This window comes from Urocitellus parryii, chromosome 7, assembly GCF_045843805.1.
Source record: "Urocitellus parryii isolate mUroPar1 chromosome 7, mUroPar1.hap1, whole genome shotgun sequence".
NCBI lineage: Eukaryota > Metazoa > Chordata > Mammalia > Rodentia > Sciuridae > Urocitellus > Urocitellus parryii.
The window spans coordinates 162,129,496-162,148,153 of NC_135537.1; the positions used below are offsets into that span (position 1 = coordinate 162,129,496).

General features: G+C 45.7%; 1 protein-coding gene across 1 annotated transcript; it reads left to right on the plus strand.

Moving 5' to 3' along the window:
- Positions 1–978: 978 nt before the first annotated feature.
- Positions 979–17,785, plus strand: Psmd3 (proteasome 26S subunit, non-ATPase 3). Its single transcript, XM_026387012.2, has 12 exons — positions 979–1,378; positions 4,431–4,621; positions 6,932–7,069; positions 8,635–8,771; positions 9,884–10,074; positions 10,207–10,310; positions 14,851–14,965; positions 15,067–15,186; positions 15,272–15,375; positions 15,646–15,801; positions 17,104–17,154; positions 17,322–17,785. Exons 1-12 carry the CDS (start codon positions 1,159–1,161, stop codon positions 17,397–17,399), a joined length of 1,605 nt encoding a protein of 534 aa, XP_026242797.1. The 5' UTR covers positions 979–1,158; the 3' UTR covers positions 17,400–17,785.
- The last annotated feature ends 873 nt before the right edge of the window (positions 17,786–18,658 follow it).

The following is an 18,658-nucleotide window of genomic DNA, read 5'->3' on the forward strand; positions in this document are numbered from 1 at the left end:
GGGGACTTTCCACCCTTACAATCTGCTGCAGGCCAGAGCAGACTGTCCACTATCTTACCTTCGGACACCTTTCCCCACCCCTCCCTGCTACTGTACTAAATTCTTGAGCAGTTTTCCACACCCCCACCCATGCCTTCTGCTAACTTTCATCCATACAGAGAGTGGACCCCTATCTTTTATTAAACTGCAGTGATTCTACGCAAACACACTCTCCCCCATTCACACTCCCAGGCTGCAGAGATTTGGTGAGGGAGGGTTGGGGAGGGTGGAGGTGTACTGGGGATTGATAGAACCCAGGAGCACTTTACCACTAAGTTACATCCCCAGCCCTCTGTTTTTAAATTTTGGGACAGGGTCTCGCTAAATTGCCCAGGTGGGACTTGAATATGAGATCCTCCTGCCTCAGGCTCCCGAGTCCCTGGGATTATAGGCGTGTGTGCCTGCCACCGCCGGGCTAGGCTGCAGAGAAAGCAGTAAACTACAATCTGACAAGGAAGTCCGGATCCATGGGTTTCTTCCTACTCCCCAATTCCGTTTGTTTAAACCCCAACAGCCTAGCCCTCCTCCGCAGCCTTCTTTTCTTGCCTCGCGCTGGAGGCACCGGGCGCCGTTGAGCACTAGCCCGGCGGATCCCAGTGGCCACTCGAGACCCAGCAAATTGCTGGAGCCTGGACGCAACACCCGCCCGGCAACTTGTGACGTCATCTCGCTCCACGCTCGGATAGGCCCTACCCACTCCATTCCAGTGGGGTACTCTTAAGAGTCCGTTGGAGTCCAGGTTGGAGTCTGAGGGGACCTCTCGTGGACACCCACAGAAATGCACTCCAGGAGAAGTTAAAATCAACACATTTAAGCACTTCAAAGAAAGCCCCACAAACTCATACAGGCTCCTCCCCGTCCTTCCTCCAAGATCCGCCTTCATCCTGCACTTCGGCTGTTGATTTCTTTCCCCTTAATTGACTCGGCCATCAACCCACGGGGCCTGGCGTTTCCCAGAAGACCCAGCGCCGGGAAGGGGTTTGCAGCTGCTCCGTCATCGTGCGGCCCAACGCGAGCCCGCGCTTGTGTACAGGCCCGGCTCGGTTCCTGGTCCCTGGTACCAGGATTCACGCGAGGCCCCGGCCTCGGTCCCCGGACTAGGCCGCGACTCCGAGCGCCATGAAACAGGAGGGCTCGGCGCGGCGCCGTGGCGCGGACAAGGCAAAGCCGCCGCCCGGTGGAGGAGAACAAGAACCACCACAGCCCCCGGCCCCCCAGGATGTGGAGATGAAAGAAGAGGCAGCGACGGGTAGCGGGTCAACCGGGGAGGCCGACGGCAAGACGGTGGCGGCAGCGGCTGAACACTCCCAGCGAGAACTGGACACCGTCACCTTGGAGGGTACGGGCGCCCGGGTCGGGGAAGTACCAAATCAAGGGTGACAGCGACCCGAGTGATGTGGATTCTCCCTGGAACACCAGCGCAGCCTCCACCACCCTCGATTCCTTGGGTTCTGTCATTGGGCCTGGGGTCGGGAGTGCCTGCCCCCACTACCCTGACACTCTTCTGACCTACTCCATTTACATCCTATCCAAATGATTCTTGCACCCCCACCATATGACTTACCTCTGTAGAATCCATTGTGTGTGCATGTGTAAACTTGTGTAAAAGGTGCATGAATAATATAGATTACATGTTCCCTTAGTTTAAAGAGTGTACAAAGGGTTTCTGTTGTCTACCTGCCCTTAGTAAACTTCCCTAACAGTGCCATTTAAACCTATTTTATTGTTTACTTATGTCTATAGTTGAAGTGCCCAAACGATCTCCTCTCCTTTCAGATCATTACTCCCTCTTGATATCCTAAGTATTTAAACACATACACACTTTCAACTTTGTTTGAAATTTTGGCGTTTTTGAGTTCCTAATTATCACTTTGACCTCAACTACTATATACCAGTACCATTCTGTCCAGTACCCATTTCTTTCCTCCTGGGTGCCATTTCCCATTCTCTTTTTCCTCTAAGCATCAGTTTTGCATTTCCCATGTAGAACATCCTGTGCACATTTGGAATGGGTAGAGAGAGACTTCCCATGTGACCCTGATTCTATTTTCTGGCTTCTGGATCAAGTGGGACCAAACTACTTATTTAACTGCATGAGAAACTACTTTAAAGCATTGGGATAAGTAAAGCTATGCTCCTGGGTGATGCTTTTGAGGATTTGATAGTGTTGACTGCATCAGCTCCTGCTCTGAAGTTGGGCAACAAGATCATAGAAGGTCCTTTTATCTAAAACGATAGCTAGTAGCAAAGGTGCCATTCAGCATTACCTGTGGGGTAATAGATACATGTGTTTATTTTTTTCCTTTTTTTTTTTTTTGTAGTTGTAGATGGACAGAATGCCTTTATTTTGTTTATTTTTATGTGGTGCTGAGGATCAAACCTAGTGCTTCATGCATGCTAGGCATGCACTCTACCACTGAGTTACAGCCCCAGCCCCACATGTGTTATGAACACTTTCATTTTCTTTTTTTTTGGAGGGGTGGGGAGTACCAGGGATTGAACTTGGGGACACTTGACTATTGAGCCACATCCCCAGCCCTATTTTGTATTTAAAAGACAGGATCTCACTTAGTTGCTAAGGACCTGGCTTTTGCTGAGATTGGCTTTGAACTCAAGATCTTCCTGCCTCAGCCTCCCAAGCTGCTGGGATTACAGTCCTGCACCACTGTGCCTGGCAACACTTTGATTTTCTTGTTTTAAAGTAGTTTTTGTTCATCAATTTTGGGAAATATAAAAAGTCTAAATTAACAGGGGAAAAAAATCCAACCATAGTTATCTTTTTTTTTTTTCCTATGAATTTTTGATCTAGTCTCCCATAATTGAGATATACAATTTGGGTCAAGATGTAACTAAGTACAAATAATTTCCTACTTTTTTCTTTTTTCATTTAACATCTATAAAGATAACATTCAATTTATTCCAGAAACACATATCAAATACCTAGTATATTGGTTAAGAGTACAAGCTCTGGAATTAGTTTCCTCATTTGTATAGGTGAAAGGGATAGAACCTTTTAAATGTTAGTATATCGATAATGTGTCCCATATACCCTGTGCTAATTACCGAATATTCAAAGGTGACTAAAAACTGTCACATTGCACATCTGAAATATTTGTAGGATTTGAAGGTATAGCTTAGTGGTAAAGTGCTTGCTTAGCCTGCACAAGGCCTTAAGTTCAATTCCCAGATCCAAAGAAATAAAAGTATTTTTAGTTTCATTCTTTTATAAATAGCTTTGTTCCTCTTTGTGTCCAGGTGTTTTTGGTTTTGTTTTGGTACCAGGAATTGAACCCAGGAATGCTTAACCACTGAGCCACATCCTCAGCCCTTTTCTATTTTGAGACAGGGTCTTGCTGATTTGCTGAGGCTGGCTTTGAACTAAGATCCTCCTGCCTTAGCCTTCCAAGCCACTGGGTATGCCTCACCATGCCTTGTGTGCCCAAGTTTTTAAATCTATTCTTATAATTATTTCTTGTGCTGGGTACATGAGCAAGGTCCTGTGTCTGATCCCCAGTATTGGGGGGGGGGGTTTATTTTTTTAAGTATAGGTTCCCAGAATCTACATGCCCAAGTAAAGTTTTTGATACTGTCTAGAAAAACTGCTGATTTACATTATACTCGCAGAAATATTTTTTTTAGTTGTATATGGACACAATATCTTTATTTTTATGTGGTGCTGAGGATTGAACCCAGTGCCTCACATGTGCTAAGCAAGCACTCTTCCACTGAGCCACAATCCCAGCCCAGCAGAAATATTTTTTATGCTACAATGTGTTTTCATTTTTTAAATATTGCTAATTTGGTAATATTAACATTTGCAATTATTCAAATCCTAGCCAAATATATTTTGTGTGACTGTTTGCTAATTGCCTTTCCTCTTCTGGTTTATGACCATTTTTATTTTGAAATTATGGCAGTAGAGTTTCTCTAAACTATTTATATAAGCTTTTTATAGAAAAAAATATGGATCTTTGGTTACATTTTCTGGTAATATTTTTTTTGTTTACACAATTATTCAAAAGGCTTTTTTGCAAAATCAGGTTCTTCCATTGCACGAATATACATGTGTATTTGTCACATTGTTCACAGTTAGAAAGTTTCCTATATTTTTGAAATCTAATAAATTTCCTCTTTTTTTTTTTTTTTTTTTTTGCTTTTTTTCTGTTTTTTTCTTTCTTCTCATTCTGTCATCCTCTGCCCGTCTATATATTTTTCCTTGTCTCTTGGTTACGTCTGAAAAAAAGTGTATAAATCTATAAATATTGCTTAACCATATTAGGGCAAAAGAAGTGATTGCATATTCTGCCCTAGAAGCTCCCTAGAACTGCTTGCCCAGAGTGGTGATAGAATAAGAGGAGTTAGAAGTAACGTCTTTTTCTTCTCTTTTACAGACATCAAAGAGCATGTGAAACAGCTGGAGAAGGCCGTTTCAGGCAAGGAGCCAAGATTTGTCCTGCGGGCCCTGAGGATGCTACCTTCCACATCACGCCGCCTCAACCACTATGTTCTGTATAAAGCTGTGCATGGCTTCTTCACCTCTAATAATGCCACTCGAGACTTCTTACTATCCTTCCTAGAAGAGGTGAGTGGGTCAGTTGAGCTTAAAAGGTGTGGACTTGGCCTCAGACCTCCAGTATAGAATTGAAGACCTCTCTTACAACCTTTTGTGGCATCAGGAGTGAAACCAGAGCAGCATATTTAACACTTACTTGCCCAATAGCAAGGGATCTATCCTTCTCTTGTATGGTGTCATTCTTCTAAATCAGGGAATCCCTGATTTAGAAAGAAAAAAACAAAAACACAGCAAAAAAAAAAAAAAAATCAGTATTCAAAAAGAGTTGAGGTATAGCTCAGTGGTAGAGGGCCACTGTGTAAAGGTTGCATGAATAATACAGATTACCTGTTCCCTTAGTTTAAAGAGTATACAAAGGGTTTCTGTTGTCCTACCTGCCCTTAGTAAACTTCCCTAACAGTTAAACTCATATTTGAATTGAAATCCAAACTATTTAGTACCTATGGGACTTGGACGGTGACTTAATCTCCCTTTACCTTATCTTCTTCATTTGTTAGATGTGATGAATAGATTAGAGGTAGGGTGGAGCTAGTACAGAAAGCTCTTAGAACAGAGCCTGGCATATCATGGATGCTGATGAGGTCTGTTTAATGAGTGGCTGTGTTCTCCATGGCAGGAGAGACCTCTCCTTTGTAGTTATGGAATTCCCTCTTCATTCATGGTACAGTCCAGATCTTAGCCTTCCCAAACCTCTCAGACTTTCCAGCCACTGGCATCTCCCTAAAATCCTGTGCACTCAACAGTCTATAGATGTGAAAATCCCTGGAGGCAGAACAATGAAGAGTTTATTATCTGGGAAAGGAGGAAAGCACACCCTCCCCAACCCCACTTTAGATGGTTTTAACCTTCACATCTCTAAAGTCACCACATGTGATTAATTTTGGGGCTGACTTAACACATTATGTCTTTCAGTGTCAGTGACTAGATCAAAAATGTCAGTGACTAGATCAAAAATAAGTATTACATATATATGTCAACGTTATTTCCTTTGTTCCCTCTCCAAAAAACCCCACAACTTTTTCTTAGTCTCATTTTGCCTCTTTTTCCCTCCTTGCCATACTGGGGATTGAACCCAGGGGCCCTCTACCACTGAGCTATACCCCCAACTCTTTTTTAATACTGATTTTTTTTTTTTTTTTACTTTGTTTTTGTTTTTTTCTTTCTCCTCTTTCTAGTATCCTTTATCTGTCTGTATTTTTCCTTATCTCATGGTTATGTTTGAAAATGAGTGTATTGAATCTATAAATTTTGCTTAACTATATTAGGGCAAAAGAAGTGATTGTATATGCTGCCCTTTAATAAGAGGCTCCCTAGAACTGCTTGCCCAGCCCTTTTTATTTTTTTGAGACAGTCTCCCTAAGTTGCTCAGGTTGGCTTTGATCTTGCATTCTCCTGCCTCAGCCTCCTGAGTAGTTTGGATTACAGGCATGTTTCATTGTTCTCCGCTTATGTCATTATTCTTGAGTTCATCTTTAGAATTATATCACTCATTAAGCCCTGTCTGGTAGGATTTACAATGGTTCCAGGTGTAGTGTTTTATTTATTTATTTATTTTGAATTTTTTAATATTTATTTTTTAGTTTTCGGTGGACACAGCATCTTTATTTTATTTTTATGTGGTGCTGAGGATCAAACCCAGCACCCCATGCATGCCAGGCAAGGGCCTACTGCTTGAGCCACATCCCCAGCATAGTGTTTTAATCTCTACTTAGATTAGTCTCTTTGAGGATTCCTCACATTGTTCTTTTTTTTTTTTTTTTAGTTGTAGATGGACACAATACCTTTATGTTATTTGGTTTTAATCTTTATGTGGTGCCAGGGATCGAACCCAGTGCCTAACAAATGCTAGGCAAGCGCTTTACCATTGAGCCACAACCCCAGCCCCCTCTACCTCTTTTTTGTATTTATCATATAGCCAGCCTCCTTGACTCCCTCAGGAAAAACTGTCTTTGTTTTTTTCCTGGTACTGGGAATTGAACTTGGGGGCACTCAACCACTGAGCCACATCCTTAGCCCTATTTTGTATTTTATTTAGAGACAGGGTCTCACTGAGTTGCTTAGCACCTTGCCATTGCTGAGGCTGGCTTTGAACTCTCGATCCTCCTGCCTCAGCCTCCCGAGCTGGGATTACAGGTGTGTGCTACCATACCCAGTGGAAAAACTGTCTTTTTTATTTTATTTTTAATCTCTAATGCCTAGCAAAACCTTGGAACATAAAAGGTATTCAGGAAACATGTTGAAACACATTGTGGGTGCTCAATAAATTCTCAGTTGATTGATCTGATTGAGCTCTTCCATGGTAACTTTTTCCTCTCCCAGCCCATGGACACAGAGGCTGATTTACAGTTCCGGCCCCGCACAGGAAAAGCCGCATCAGCCCCTCTCCTGCCTGAAGTGGAAGCCTATCTCCAGCTCCTCATGATCATCTTCCTGATGAACAGCAAACGCTACAAAGAGGTATCCAGGACACTGGGAGAATGTAGTGAACCCAAGCAGTGTGAGGGGTTTGTGGGGAAGATTGTCCCAGGTGAAGAAATGGAGATAATCACTGTTTTGTTTTGTTTTCCCCTTAAGAACCATCCTGCACACTCTTTTCCAAGTGGGTATGTGTTTGACCTCAAAACCAGTGAGATCCGCCTTCTACTTCTTTCTGGGCACCATGGGAAAGGGCTGGCCATGGTCATTCTATCCCTGTCTTTGGTTTGATACCAGTATAATGGATTCTTTTGGGAAGAGTAGGAGGCTTGAAGACAAAGACCTGGGTTCCAATCCTAACTGTATCTTAGGCAAATTTAATTTCTCCTAGCTATATGTAAAAATGGGAATAACTGTGCACTTTATAAAATTGTCACTAGTATTGCTTTAAATAACATGCTTAGAGTGCTTGCCTAGCGTGCACAAGTCCTTGGATTCAATCTCCAGCACCACCAAAAAAAAAAGAAAAAAAAATGTCAGCTATTTTTATGGGACTAAAGAACTCCATTTTGGATACAGGTTAAGCATCCTTAATCCAGATGCTTCAAAATCTGAAATTTTTGGAGCACCAACATGGTGCTATAAAAGGAAAATACCACCCCTGACCTTATATGACAGGTCTTAGTCAACAGACGTGCACAAAAAGTACTGTATAAAATACCCTAGGTGTGTAAGGTGCCTATGAAACATGAGTAAATTTCATGTTTAGATTTGGGTTCCATCCCCAAGATATCTCATTATGTATATGCAAATATTCCAAAATTTAAAAGAATCCTAAATCCAAGATACTTCTGGTCCCAAGCATTTCTAGTAAAGAACATTCAGTCTGTACCACACTTCTACCACCACCACCCCAGCTAGGGCCAGCTTCCTCCTCAGTCATAGCCATTGTCACAGAAGGCTGCTTAAGAAATGACAGGTATTACTCTTCAACTCCTTATTTTGTTTATTTCTTTCCTCATCCCTGTTTTGTTTGTTTGTTATTGAGATCAAATTCGCCCCTTTGATGTGTACAGCTCAGTGGTTTTTATTATATTCACAAGGTTGCACAGTGGTCAACACTAGTTCCAGGACACTTTTTTCACCCCAGAAACACCATACCTGTTAGCAGGTATTCCCCCATCCTCCCCTCACCCCAGTCCCCAGTAACCACTAATCTGCTTTCTGTATCTATAGAAAATTTGCCTACTCTGAATCACAATATATGCAAAGAAGCCTTTGCATCTGGCTTCTTTCACTTAGCATAAGGTTTTATAGATTTATCCATACCTAGTGTGCATCAATCAGTTCTTCATTCCTTTATACGACTTAATAATATTCCATTACATGAATATACCACATTTTGTTGTTCTATTCTTCAGTCACCAAGGAACATTGGGTTGTTTCCACTTTGTTATTATGAATAGTATGGTTATGAACATTTCTGTACAGGCTGTTCTGTGGACATGCTTCAAGTTCTCTAAGAGAGGAATCAACTGGCTCATATGGTAGCTCCATGTTTAACCTTTTGAAGAACTGCCACTTGATTCTTTTGGCTTCTTCCTCAGGCACAGAAAATCTCTGATGACCTCATGCAGAAGATAAGTACTCAGAACCGCCGGGCCTTGGACCTTGTAGCTGCAAAATGTTACTATTATCATGCCAGGGTCTATGAGTTCCTGGACAAGCTGGATGTGGTACGCAGGTACAGATGGCCAGGTCTCCCTTGGCAGCCCTTCATCATCACTGTGGAACTATGGGCATGCAGAGAGCAATGAGCTGGTGGGTATAAAGTACCCAGCAGGTAGTGGGAACAACAGTTTATATGCCCTGAGTATGGAGGGGTGATCTTGGACAAAGGAATGGAGATAACACTGGACTGTTAAGAACTGTCTTCCCACGGGGTGTGATGGCATGTGCCTGTAGTCCCAGCGACTCATGAGGGTGAGGTAAAAGGATCAAAAGTTTAATGTTAGCCTCAGCAATTCAGTGAGGCCCTCAGCAACTTAGTGAGACCCTGTCTCAAAAAATAAAAAGGGCTGTGGTTGTACTTCAGTGGTAAACACCCCTGAGTTCAATTCTGAATACCAAAAAGGTGGGGAAGGAAGGAACTGTCCTCTGACTCTTTTTTTTCACCCCCACATCAAGGGAGGACTGAGAAGTAGGTTAGGAATGAAAGGAAAAACTCAAAATATTTTCCCCTTCTACTCAAAACCTACAGTGGCTCCCCATTTCTAAATCCTCCCATTAGCTCATAAGGCTGACATGTCCTATCCCTTACCACCTCCTTGACTTCACCTCTTTCTGCTCTGCCCAGCACACTCGGTACCCTCAACCCCATTAGCCTCCTGCCCTTCCTTGAGCAGGCCAGGCATACTCTTCCTCAGCCTTTGCACTGGCTCTCCCCTCTGCCAAGAAGGCTTTCCTTCTTGGCTTTCCCTGCCTTCTTCAAGCCTCCACTTAATTGTAACCTTCGCAGTGATCAAGCTATTTGAAATCACAGTCACATCCTTGCTTCCTGCAGTCCCCATTGCACTTACTCTGATTACTTCTCAGCCCATACCACTGCCACCACCATCTGTCATGCTACTTAGTGCCATGAGCATTGACTCTCCATGAGGTTCCCTAAGAGCAGGGTTTTATTCTTTTTGTGCAGCTAGCATGGCACTTCACACAACTGCCAGTCTAGAGTTGAATATTCAGTGAGTACCCAGAAAAGCAGTTTGTATCACATTTTTAGGAATCGAGAGAATGCAGAGTCAAAGACAGTTCAGAGAGTTGTGGCTTGAGGCCTTTGACATCCTTTCTTTCTTGAAGCTTCTTGCATGCCCGACTCCGGACAGCCACCCTCCGGCATGATGCAGATGGGCAGGCCACCCTGCTGAACCTCCTGCTGCGGAATTACCTACACTACAGCTTGTATGACCAGGCTGAAAAGCTGGTGTCCAAGTCCGTATTTCCTGAGCAGGCCAACAACAATGAGTGGGCCAGGTACCTCTACTACACAGGTGAGTAGAGGGGCCTGATGACAAATCAGAAGAGGTCTCAGGCTCACTTAATGCAAAATTTCTAAGGGTTGGTCCATGTGCTCTCTCGTGATGGCACCACTCTCCTGACCATTCTTCTTTCCTCCACTCCAGGACGAATCAAAGCCATTCAGCTGGAGTACTCAGAGGCCCGGAGAACGATGACCAATGCCCTTCGAAAGGCCCCTCAGCACACAGCTGTCGGCTTTAAACAAACAGTAAGTAGCAGTTGCCATCATTCCTTCATCTCTAACTCATCTGATACCACTTCAATTTACTTTGATGTCCAGGGTGCCAGGAAAGGCTTCCTTAATCTTTGTCATCCCAGAGGTTGCTTCAGCTGTCTATTTATGGCTATTATTTTTCAAAGCACAGTAAACATGCCTCCAGCAGCTTGTGTTCAGAATATTCTCCTTGGGAGATAGGTTTTAGAATATTCTTGATTCCCAAGCACTCCTGTCAGTTATTCTAGGTGTGGGCATGGATTGTGTTGATAAGCCCCAGGCTCTATTTTATCTGGTCCCTCAGCACACATCTGAGATCAGTGCTGTCTGTGGCCAGGGAACCCAGAAATTTCCTTGAAGCTGATGGGCTCAGGTGGAGATAAACCTTGGCCACTTAAGAGCTGTGGGTCACCAAGGAAGTTTTGAGCTTTGACTTTGGTATTAGGCATTGTGATGGACAGGAATTGGCATTCTTAAGGACAACATTTTGAAGAAATAAAGAATGTTGATTCAGGCTTGCAGGCCTGAATAAGGTCTCAGAAAGCAGTAGCTCGGATTTGGACTTTGTTTTCCCCTACTGAAGACCTTTACTTCTGCCTTCTGCCAGGACATATACTACCCTCAGTGCCCAACAGAGAACAGGGAGGATATGTTTAATGATTGGGTCAGTATAGTGGAGATTCCTTTTGTATCTCTTCATAAAGGCAGAGAAAGACAAATTTATTTTTGGTCTAATAATTAAAGAAATCAAAAAGTTTAAATTTGAACTGATTTTTGGGAGATGGATAGAATTTTCATAGAAAGAAATGATTTTCCAGACACATTGGCATGTGAGCAAATGATTAGATTACTTAAAACCTAAGTCACACTAAAGTGTCTTTTAAGAAGCCGGGTGCATGCCTGTAATCCCAGCAGCTTGTGAAACTATGGCAGGAGGATTGTAGGTTTGAGCCAGCCTTAGCAACTCACTGAAACCCTGTGTTAAAATAAAAAATAAGGGGCTGGGGATGTGGCTCAAGCGGTAGCGCGCTCGCCTGGCATGCGTGCGGCCGGAGTTCGATTCTCAGCACCACATACAAACAAAGATGTTGTGTCCGTGGAAAACTAAAAAATAAAATATTTAAAAAATTTTAAAAATATAAAAAATAAAATGTAGCGCAGTGGTAGAGTACTTGCCTAGCATGCTTAAGACCCTGGATTCCATCCCTAGTACTGAAAACAACAACAACAACAAAATACAAATAAGGAACACACAGAATGTCTGGTGCCAGGGGAAAGGCTTTTTGGGGCAAAGCAATATTTTCAAACTAGGCATAAGGTTTCCATTTGTCCTGTGGTGGAGCCAAGTGGCAGGAAGGAGCAGAGAGCTAGAGTGAGATCTTTGGCCAGTGTGAGAAAGCCTGGGAAGATGAAAGGGGATGTCTGTATGTTTGTGTGAGAGCCTGCTTCCCTCTGCCCTTCCCTTTACCCTGAGACCCCAGTGTACTGCATGGGAGGCGCCTGGGGTTCATATTGAAGGCGGGCATTTCTAATAGGCTCTCAGATGATGCCAATGCTGTTGGTACATGGACCACACTATGAGTAGGTGGGTAGCTCTGGCTCATGTCCTTCAGGGATAGAGGAAGGCCATTTAGCATCTGTTAACACAACTGCCTTCTCTCAAAACCTGATGTCTCTCCTTACCTCTCCCCCACCCCACCGAAAACACCCAAATTTATTATCTTCGCTGAGCATGGTGACACATACCTATAATCCCAACTACTTGGAAGGCTGAGGCAGAAGTATCACGAGTTTGAGGCCAGCCTCAGCAACATTTTGAGCCCCTAAGCACCTTTGTGAGACCCTGTCTTAAATAAAAAAAATAAATAGATAAAAGACTGGAAATGTAGCTCAGTGGTGTAGGCAGGGCTAATGTTCCTCTGTGGAGGCTCTAGGCAAGAATGTATTTTTTTTTTCTTTTCAGCTTCTGGAAACCACTGGTATCCCTAGGCATGTGGTTTCCTTTCATCTTCAAAGCCAGTAGCAATGGACTGAATCCTTGTCACATTGCATTACTCCAACCTCTGCTTTCTTCTTGTACTCTGCCTCCCTTTCTGCCTCCTTTTCCACTTTTAAAGACTTGCCTTGGGTTCTCCCAGTGTCTTAATCCACCTGGGCTACTAAAATAAAGGACCGTAATCTGGATGGTGCATAAAAAAAATAGATAGAAGTTCATTTCTCCCAGTTCTGGACTCTAACAGTCTGAGATCACAGAACCAGCACAGTTGGGTTCTGGTGTGGCTCTTTTCCAAGTCTCACTGTGTCCTTACTTGATAAAATACCCTTACTTCACTCATTCTTTCCCTCCTGTTTTTACCTAAAGATAGCTTCTCAACTGTATTCTTGATCCTGTTCCTTCCTGTATTCCAAAGCCTTGGCCTTACACCTGTTCGCTTAAAGTCTACCCAGGAAAGAAGTTCTGCTGCTTTCCCCTCAGGCAATCACACCCGCACTGTCCTGGCCCCTCACTGGCAGTCCACTGGCCAAGCACCTCGTCTGTCATTTCTTTCCCTCTGCTTCTTTTTATTTCCCCAGTCCCCATCAGAACACCTTGAAAGCTTACCTGCTTCTAGTAACATCCACATTCTCTCCTCCAGTAATCTTGCACATTCAGAACTTCAACCCTCGCCTCTGTTAATTTTCATTCAAGTCCATTACTAACCATGTGAGTTTGCTTGGGCTGCCACAAGGCACCATAGCTTTGGTAGCTTAAACAGAATTTAATTTTGTCCTAATTATAGAGACCAGAAGTGCAAGATCAGGCTGTCAGCACAGTTGCCTTCTTCTGAGGCCCTCTCCTTTGTTTGTGGATAGCCATCTTCCCATATTCTCACATGATCTTCCTTCAATGGGTTTCTGTGCCCTGTTCCCTTAAAAGGATGCTAGTCATACTGGGTTACAGCTTATCTGTGTGACCTCATTTTACCTTAATTATCCTTTTCTCCAAATATGGTCACATTTTGAAGTCCTGGGGGTAGTCTTCAGCATCTAATTTTGAGGAAGGATATAAATCAACCCAAAACATTAATTCTGACCCCTCTTGTGAACACCAGACCTGGAACTATAACCCCCTCATCACTGTAGACACTCCCTGATTCTTCAAACTCAGCCTGTCCCTAACATATTCCTTTTGGCCCTTATAGCCTTTCCTTCTACTCTGCAAGAAGGAACCTCGGGGTCATCTCTGACCTCCCCTTCCTTTTCCCCCTTACTGAGTTGACTGCTGAGTTGGCTCACATCTTCAGTATTTGCCTGCACTTTCATGTTGCCAGCCCTCTTCTTTGAGTCACTGATCCTCCCCCTAGCATTCTGGACCATTGGGACTGGTCATGTTCTTCCCCTCTCTAGCAAGCCAGCTCCCATGCAGTTGCTAACTAAGCAAAGCTTAGGCCTGCCTTTCCTTTGCCCAGGAAGCCTCCCTTGCTCTCCATCATCCACCCAGTGGAAGGTCCTAACACTTTCGTGAGGCAGACAGGCCAAGTGCTGTTATTCTTATGTTCTTTTGAGGGATGAGGAAGCTAAGGACTAGTGTATCAGCACTTCCTGGCTCACATAATTAAAAATTGGACCTCAGATGTCCAGGTACACATTCTGAACTGCTCAGCCTCACATTCAAGGTGGCACATTTCTCCTGAGGGCTCCCAGGCACTTTTCCCGCCTCTTTAATCTTCTTTCTTGGCTCAAATGTGCTTCCTCCTTTTTCTCTTTGTCAGAATCCTTAAGGCGCTCACTAAATTCTACCATTTCCATGGATTTCCCCTCTCACAGGGATTATGCCAAGCAACAGGGCAATCTCATGGGTATATGTGGGGGATGAAGAATCTTTGCCCAGCTGTGAACATAATCACACACTACCATTTTCACCCTCACCTCTCCTGTGACATTAGCTGTCTGTGTCCCTGTGCCTCCTGCTTGGTTGGCAATCCCTTCCACCATAGTTTCCCTTCCAGGGTGCTAACCCTATAATGGGCGCCATTCAGAAACACCTCACAATCCTATGGAGACGGAGAGGCCCCATTTTCCAGCCAGTCTTCTGTGTCTGTCCCTTGCTCCCTCACTGAGGTCTGCCAGGCCCTCCCTGTGCTTCTGCCTCCAGCTAGATAAGTAGCTCTACACATTGTCCCCCTCCTCTCCTCCAGTAACAGTCCACCCGTCAGCCTCTCCAGAAGATACAGTCTTCCCCAGCCTCCTATCCTGTCTGTCCTCTGTCTGCTTCAGAGTGTTGCCTTTGCAGAGCAGTGTGTGCTCTGATTGTCCAGATGAAACTAAGCTGAGGGCTCTGTGTGGCCCAAGGGTCAGCTGTTCTCAGTACCTGGCTGCAAAGATGTAGCTTTGATTCTCTGCCCAGCATGGGTCCTCTGGGATTTTCCCCTCCTAGGGAGCCTCATCTCAAGGCTGCCCCCTAGTATGTCTGACTGATTGAAGCCCCATTTCATTTTCTTCTTCCATGGTGGGACTCCCTGCCCACTGTGCTCCTGTGTCATGCCCTGTCCAGGTGCACAAGCTTCTGATTGTGGTGGAACTGTTGCTAGGGGAGATCCCGGACCGGCTGCAGTTCCGTCAGCCCTCCCTCAAGCGCTCACTCATGCCCTACTTCCTTCTCACCCAAGGTAAGGCCAGTCCCCTCCCAGAGCCTGCCAGAGCCCTTCTTTGGCCTCTCTGATGCATGTGCCCATTTGCATTATCTAACCCATGCCTGTTCCCCCTGCAGCTGTCAGGACAGGAAATCTAGCAAAGTTCAACCAGGTCCTGGATCAGTTTGGGGAGAAGTTTCAAGCAGATGGGACCTACACCCTAATCATCCGACTTCGACACAATGTGATTAAGACAGGTATGGGTCCAGGTCTCTGGCAGGGTTTTTCCAAGGGACAGAGTCCATACCAACCCTGCTCACCCCAATGCACCTTCCTCCCCAGGTGTGCGCATGATCAGCCTCTCCTACTCCCGCATCTCCCTGGCCGACATTGCTCAGAAGCTGCAGCTGGATAGCCCAGAAGACGCAGAGTTTATTGTTGCCAAGGTGGGGCTGGGTCAGGAGCTGTGCTATCCCAGGTTCTCACCTTCCTGCCTGTTTCAGGGCCAAAGTGGGAGGAGATTGGCCAGAAGGGAATAGGTAAAGCAGTGGCACAGTCTCTTCAGGAGTGCCAGTCATTTGCAGAGAAGCCAGGAAGTTACCAGAAAGATTGTGGGTGTGACTTTGTGAGAGTGTAAGGATGACCAGGCAACAGGATGGGAAAAGAGGTTCTCAGATAGGCATTCTGGTAACCTTTCCTTCTTTTGGGGTTTGCAGGCCATCCGGGATGGTGTCATTGAAGCCAGCATCAACCACGAGAAGGGCTATGTCCAGTCTAAGGAGATGACTGATATCTACTCCACCCGGGAACCCCAGCTGGCCTTCCACCAGCGCATCTCCTTCTGCCTGGACATCCACAACATGTCTGTCAAGGTGCGAAGCCCTTGGCTGTGGCCCAATCGCCACCTACTTCTGAAGCCACTGAAGTGGGCAGACAGGCGCAGTGGGGGAAGGACTCTACAAGATTCCATAACCACTTGCCTGTGGGACTCTGCCGCCTTCTGTTGCTCCTTAGGAATATGATTGCTTGCGGGGCACCAGACAGGGATGCTGGCTGCAGGGCTCTAGGTCTGTGTTCTCTGAGCTAATGGTTAGGTACTGCCTGCCTGCCTGCTTCGCAGCATTGTTGAGTAAATGACATCACCATGTGAATTCAGGCACGTGGCCAAATCTAAACCATATAAAATGTAGGGCTGGGTTCCACAGGGGTGATAAGCCCTTGTCCTCTGTCAGGTATTGAGTGTGATGCTATTATTTTGTGTCTACCATTGTTCTTTTCTCCAATCTTCTCCCAGGAAACCAGGGATATTACTGCCTTGCTTAAAATCTGCCAAAGCCACAGTCAGTGGGACATGCAAGATCCTTTGTGATCTGATCCTTCTCACCTCCCCTTCTTCCACTCCTTCCACTCCCAACTTGTGCTATCGCTTAGGCCAGGCTTTTTCACATGTGAGCCCTCCACCTAGAAGGCCTAGTCCCTTTCCCATAACCAGTGCCTCCTTCCTCCCTTTTCTTCTATCTACCAAGGAGCAGGTCAGCAATCCTTCCCTCCAGATCCTTCCAATCTCCCGTTTTAAGCATTTACCACCTGGTATTATAATAATTTATTTCTGTGCTGGGCACTACCACACCTACTTGTAATCCCAGAAACTTGGTAGGCTGAGGCAGGAGAATGCCAAGTTCAAGGTTAGCCTGGGTAACTTAGTGAGACCCTGTATCAAAAATGTTTTAAGAATGGCACAGGGGTGCATACCTGTAATCCCAGTGGCCCAGGAGGCTGAGGGAGGAGGATCAAGGGTTCAAAGCCAGCCTCAGCAAGTGAGGAGCTAAGCAACTCAGTGAGACCCTATCTCTAAATAAAATACAAAACAGGGCTGGGGGGTGTGGCTCAGTGGTCAGGTGCCCCTGAGTTTGATCACTGGTGCCTAAAAAAAGAAAATGTTTTAAAAAGGTCCAGGGATGAAGCTCAGTTGTAGAGCATCCCTGGGTTCAGTTCCCAGTATTGCATAAAATAAAAATAATTCATTGTTGCACCTAGCTCCCCCGTCAGCTAAAGTAGAGATGGTCCCTGGTGTTCAGATCTTGTTATGGTAACTTTGGAGGGGTGTGTTAAGTGACCACCTCCCCTGTGGTTCCTCCCCCGCCTTCATCCTGCTCTTCTTCCTGCTCTACTAGGCCATGCGGTTTCCTCCCAAATCATACAACAAGGACTTGGAGTCTGCAGAGGTGAGCTTCCTTCTTTTTTGACCAGACCGAAAGGTCGACTCTCCATTCAGAAAGCGGGGAGGGAAGTGTGTGGAGAGCCAGGAGCTGCTCTGAGCTTGGGCAGTCCCTGGCTGTGGGTGAAGCACTTAGGGAAGGAGCCCAACCAGCCCTCACCCATCTCTCCCCAGGAGCGGCGTGAGCGAGAGCAGCAGGACTTGGAGTTTGCCAAAGAGATGGCAGAAGATGATGATGACAGTTTCCCTTGAGAGGGGGACAGGGTGGGGGGGGTGAGTGGGGACTGGCTCTTTATCTTTCCCCCTAAGGGGTCCCCTGCCCAGGGATCTGGCCCTTTTTTCCCATACACAGCTCACAGGCTGCATACGTGCAGGGGGTGAGGGGTGCTGGGAGCCAGCCACCCCTACCTCACCCCAGGCCCCTCTCCAGTGGTGACTTAGCACACAGTGGGGAGGAGGGCAGGCAAGCAGCCTCCCCAGGGCAGGGTCCTGGCTAGTGGTGTGGGCAGCCGGAGGGGAGGGACAGCCCCGTGCTCTAGTTTCTAGGCAGTTAGGCCTAGAGTTGGAACATGTGTTGGGTTGTTCGTTTTTTTGAAACTTCAATTATGATTTTTAAAACAATAAAAAGTTCTCCAAAACTCCTTGTACATCCCATCAGTAACTGTGCTTTGCTCTTGCTGCAGTATTATCAGCCTAGTTTTTGTTTTTGTTTTTGTTTTTTTTTTTTTTTTTTAGGGCTAAGAGTCCTTGCCCTAGATCTGAGGACCAATGTGTCTATAGAGAGGGGAGCAGAAGAGGGTGAAGAGGCTGAGCTGGGGTCAGTAAGGAAGGCTCGGGTTTACTTTTACCTGACTCAAATACAGGACAAATCACAAAATTTCTCCGGTATCCCTTCCTTTCCTACATTTATCAAAAGAATCAGACTCGGTGGCCTCCTGGTTTTTAATGTCAGAAACCTAGGCCTCAAGAGGCTCAATAAAGGGCAAGTGTGTGACGCTCCACTAGGGGGCACAGGGGAGCAGAATATGGTCAGGTTGCAGCAGGCCAACTTTGGCCCTATGAGTATGGGTGAGCTGCTCCCTGAGCATAGTTGGGGGTTAGCAGGGGCTACGGGGCTATCTCCAGGTAATTCCAGATGCAAATAGTGAGGAAAACATCTGCCTGTGACCAAGTCTCCCAGCCACTCCTGACCGAGCTCCCTATAACAACAGGACAGTGGAATTATTCCTATTCACTGGCTGGCACCTGGGACATTGCTGTGCATGTCCTTTTGTTCCTGCCATGCTCTTGGAAAACTGTGGGCTTCTGCCTCCACCCTCACTGCCTGCCTCACCACCTGGCTGAATTCTGCAGGCCCTCCAGGCTGCCTGCCTCCAGGGGCATCCATGCCTCAGCTTAGAGGCCACTCAGTCAAATGCTTTTGCTAGGAGGAGGCTGCTGGGGAAGCCATGTCTTCTGCCTGTTGGTGAGCTCTTCTAGAGCTGGGCTGTGGCCTTCTGGCCTCAGGTGCT

Excerpts from the sequence above, each read along its gene's own strand:
- Psmd3 (XM_026387012.2), top strand. The coding sequence starts at position 1,159 with ATGAAACAGGAGGGCTCGGCGCGGCGCCGTGGCGCGGACAAGGCAAAG. Across the intron at positions 7,070-8,634 it reads ACAGCAAACGCTACAAAGAG|GCACAGAAAATCTCTGATGA; the intron begins GTATCCAGGACA and ends CTTCTTCCTCAG. Across the intron at positions 10,075-10,206 it reads CAGGTACCTCTACTACACAG|GACGAATCAAAGCCATTCAG; the intron begins GTGAGTAGAGGG and ends CCTCCACTCCAG.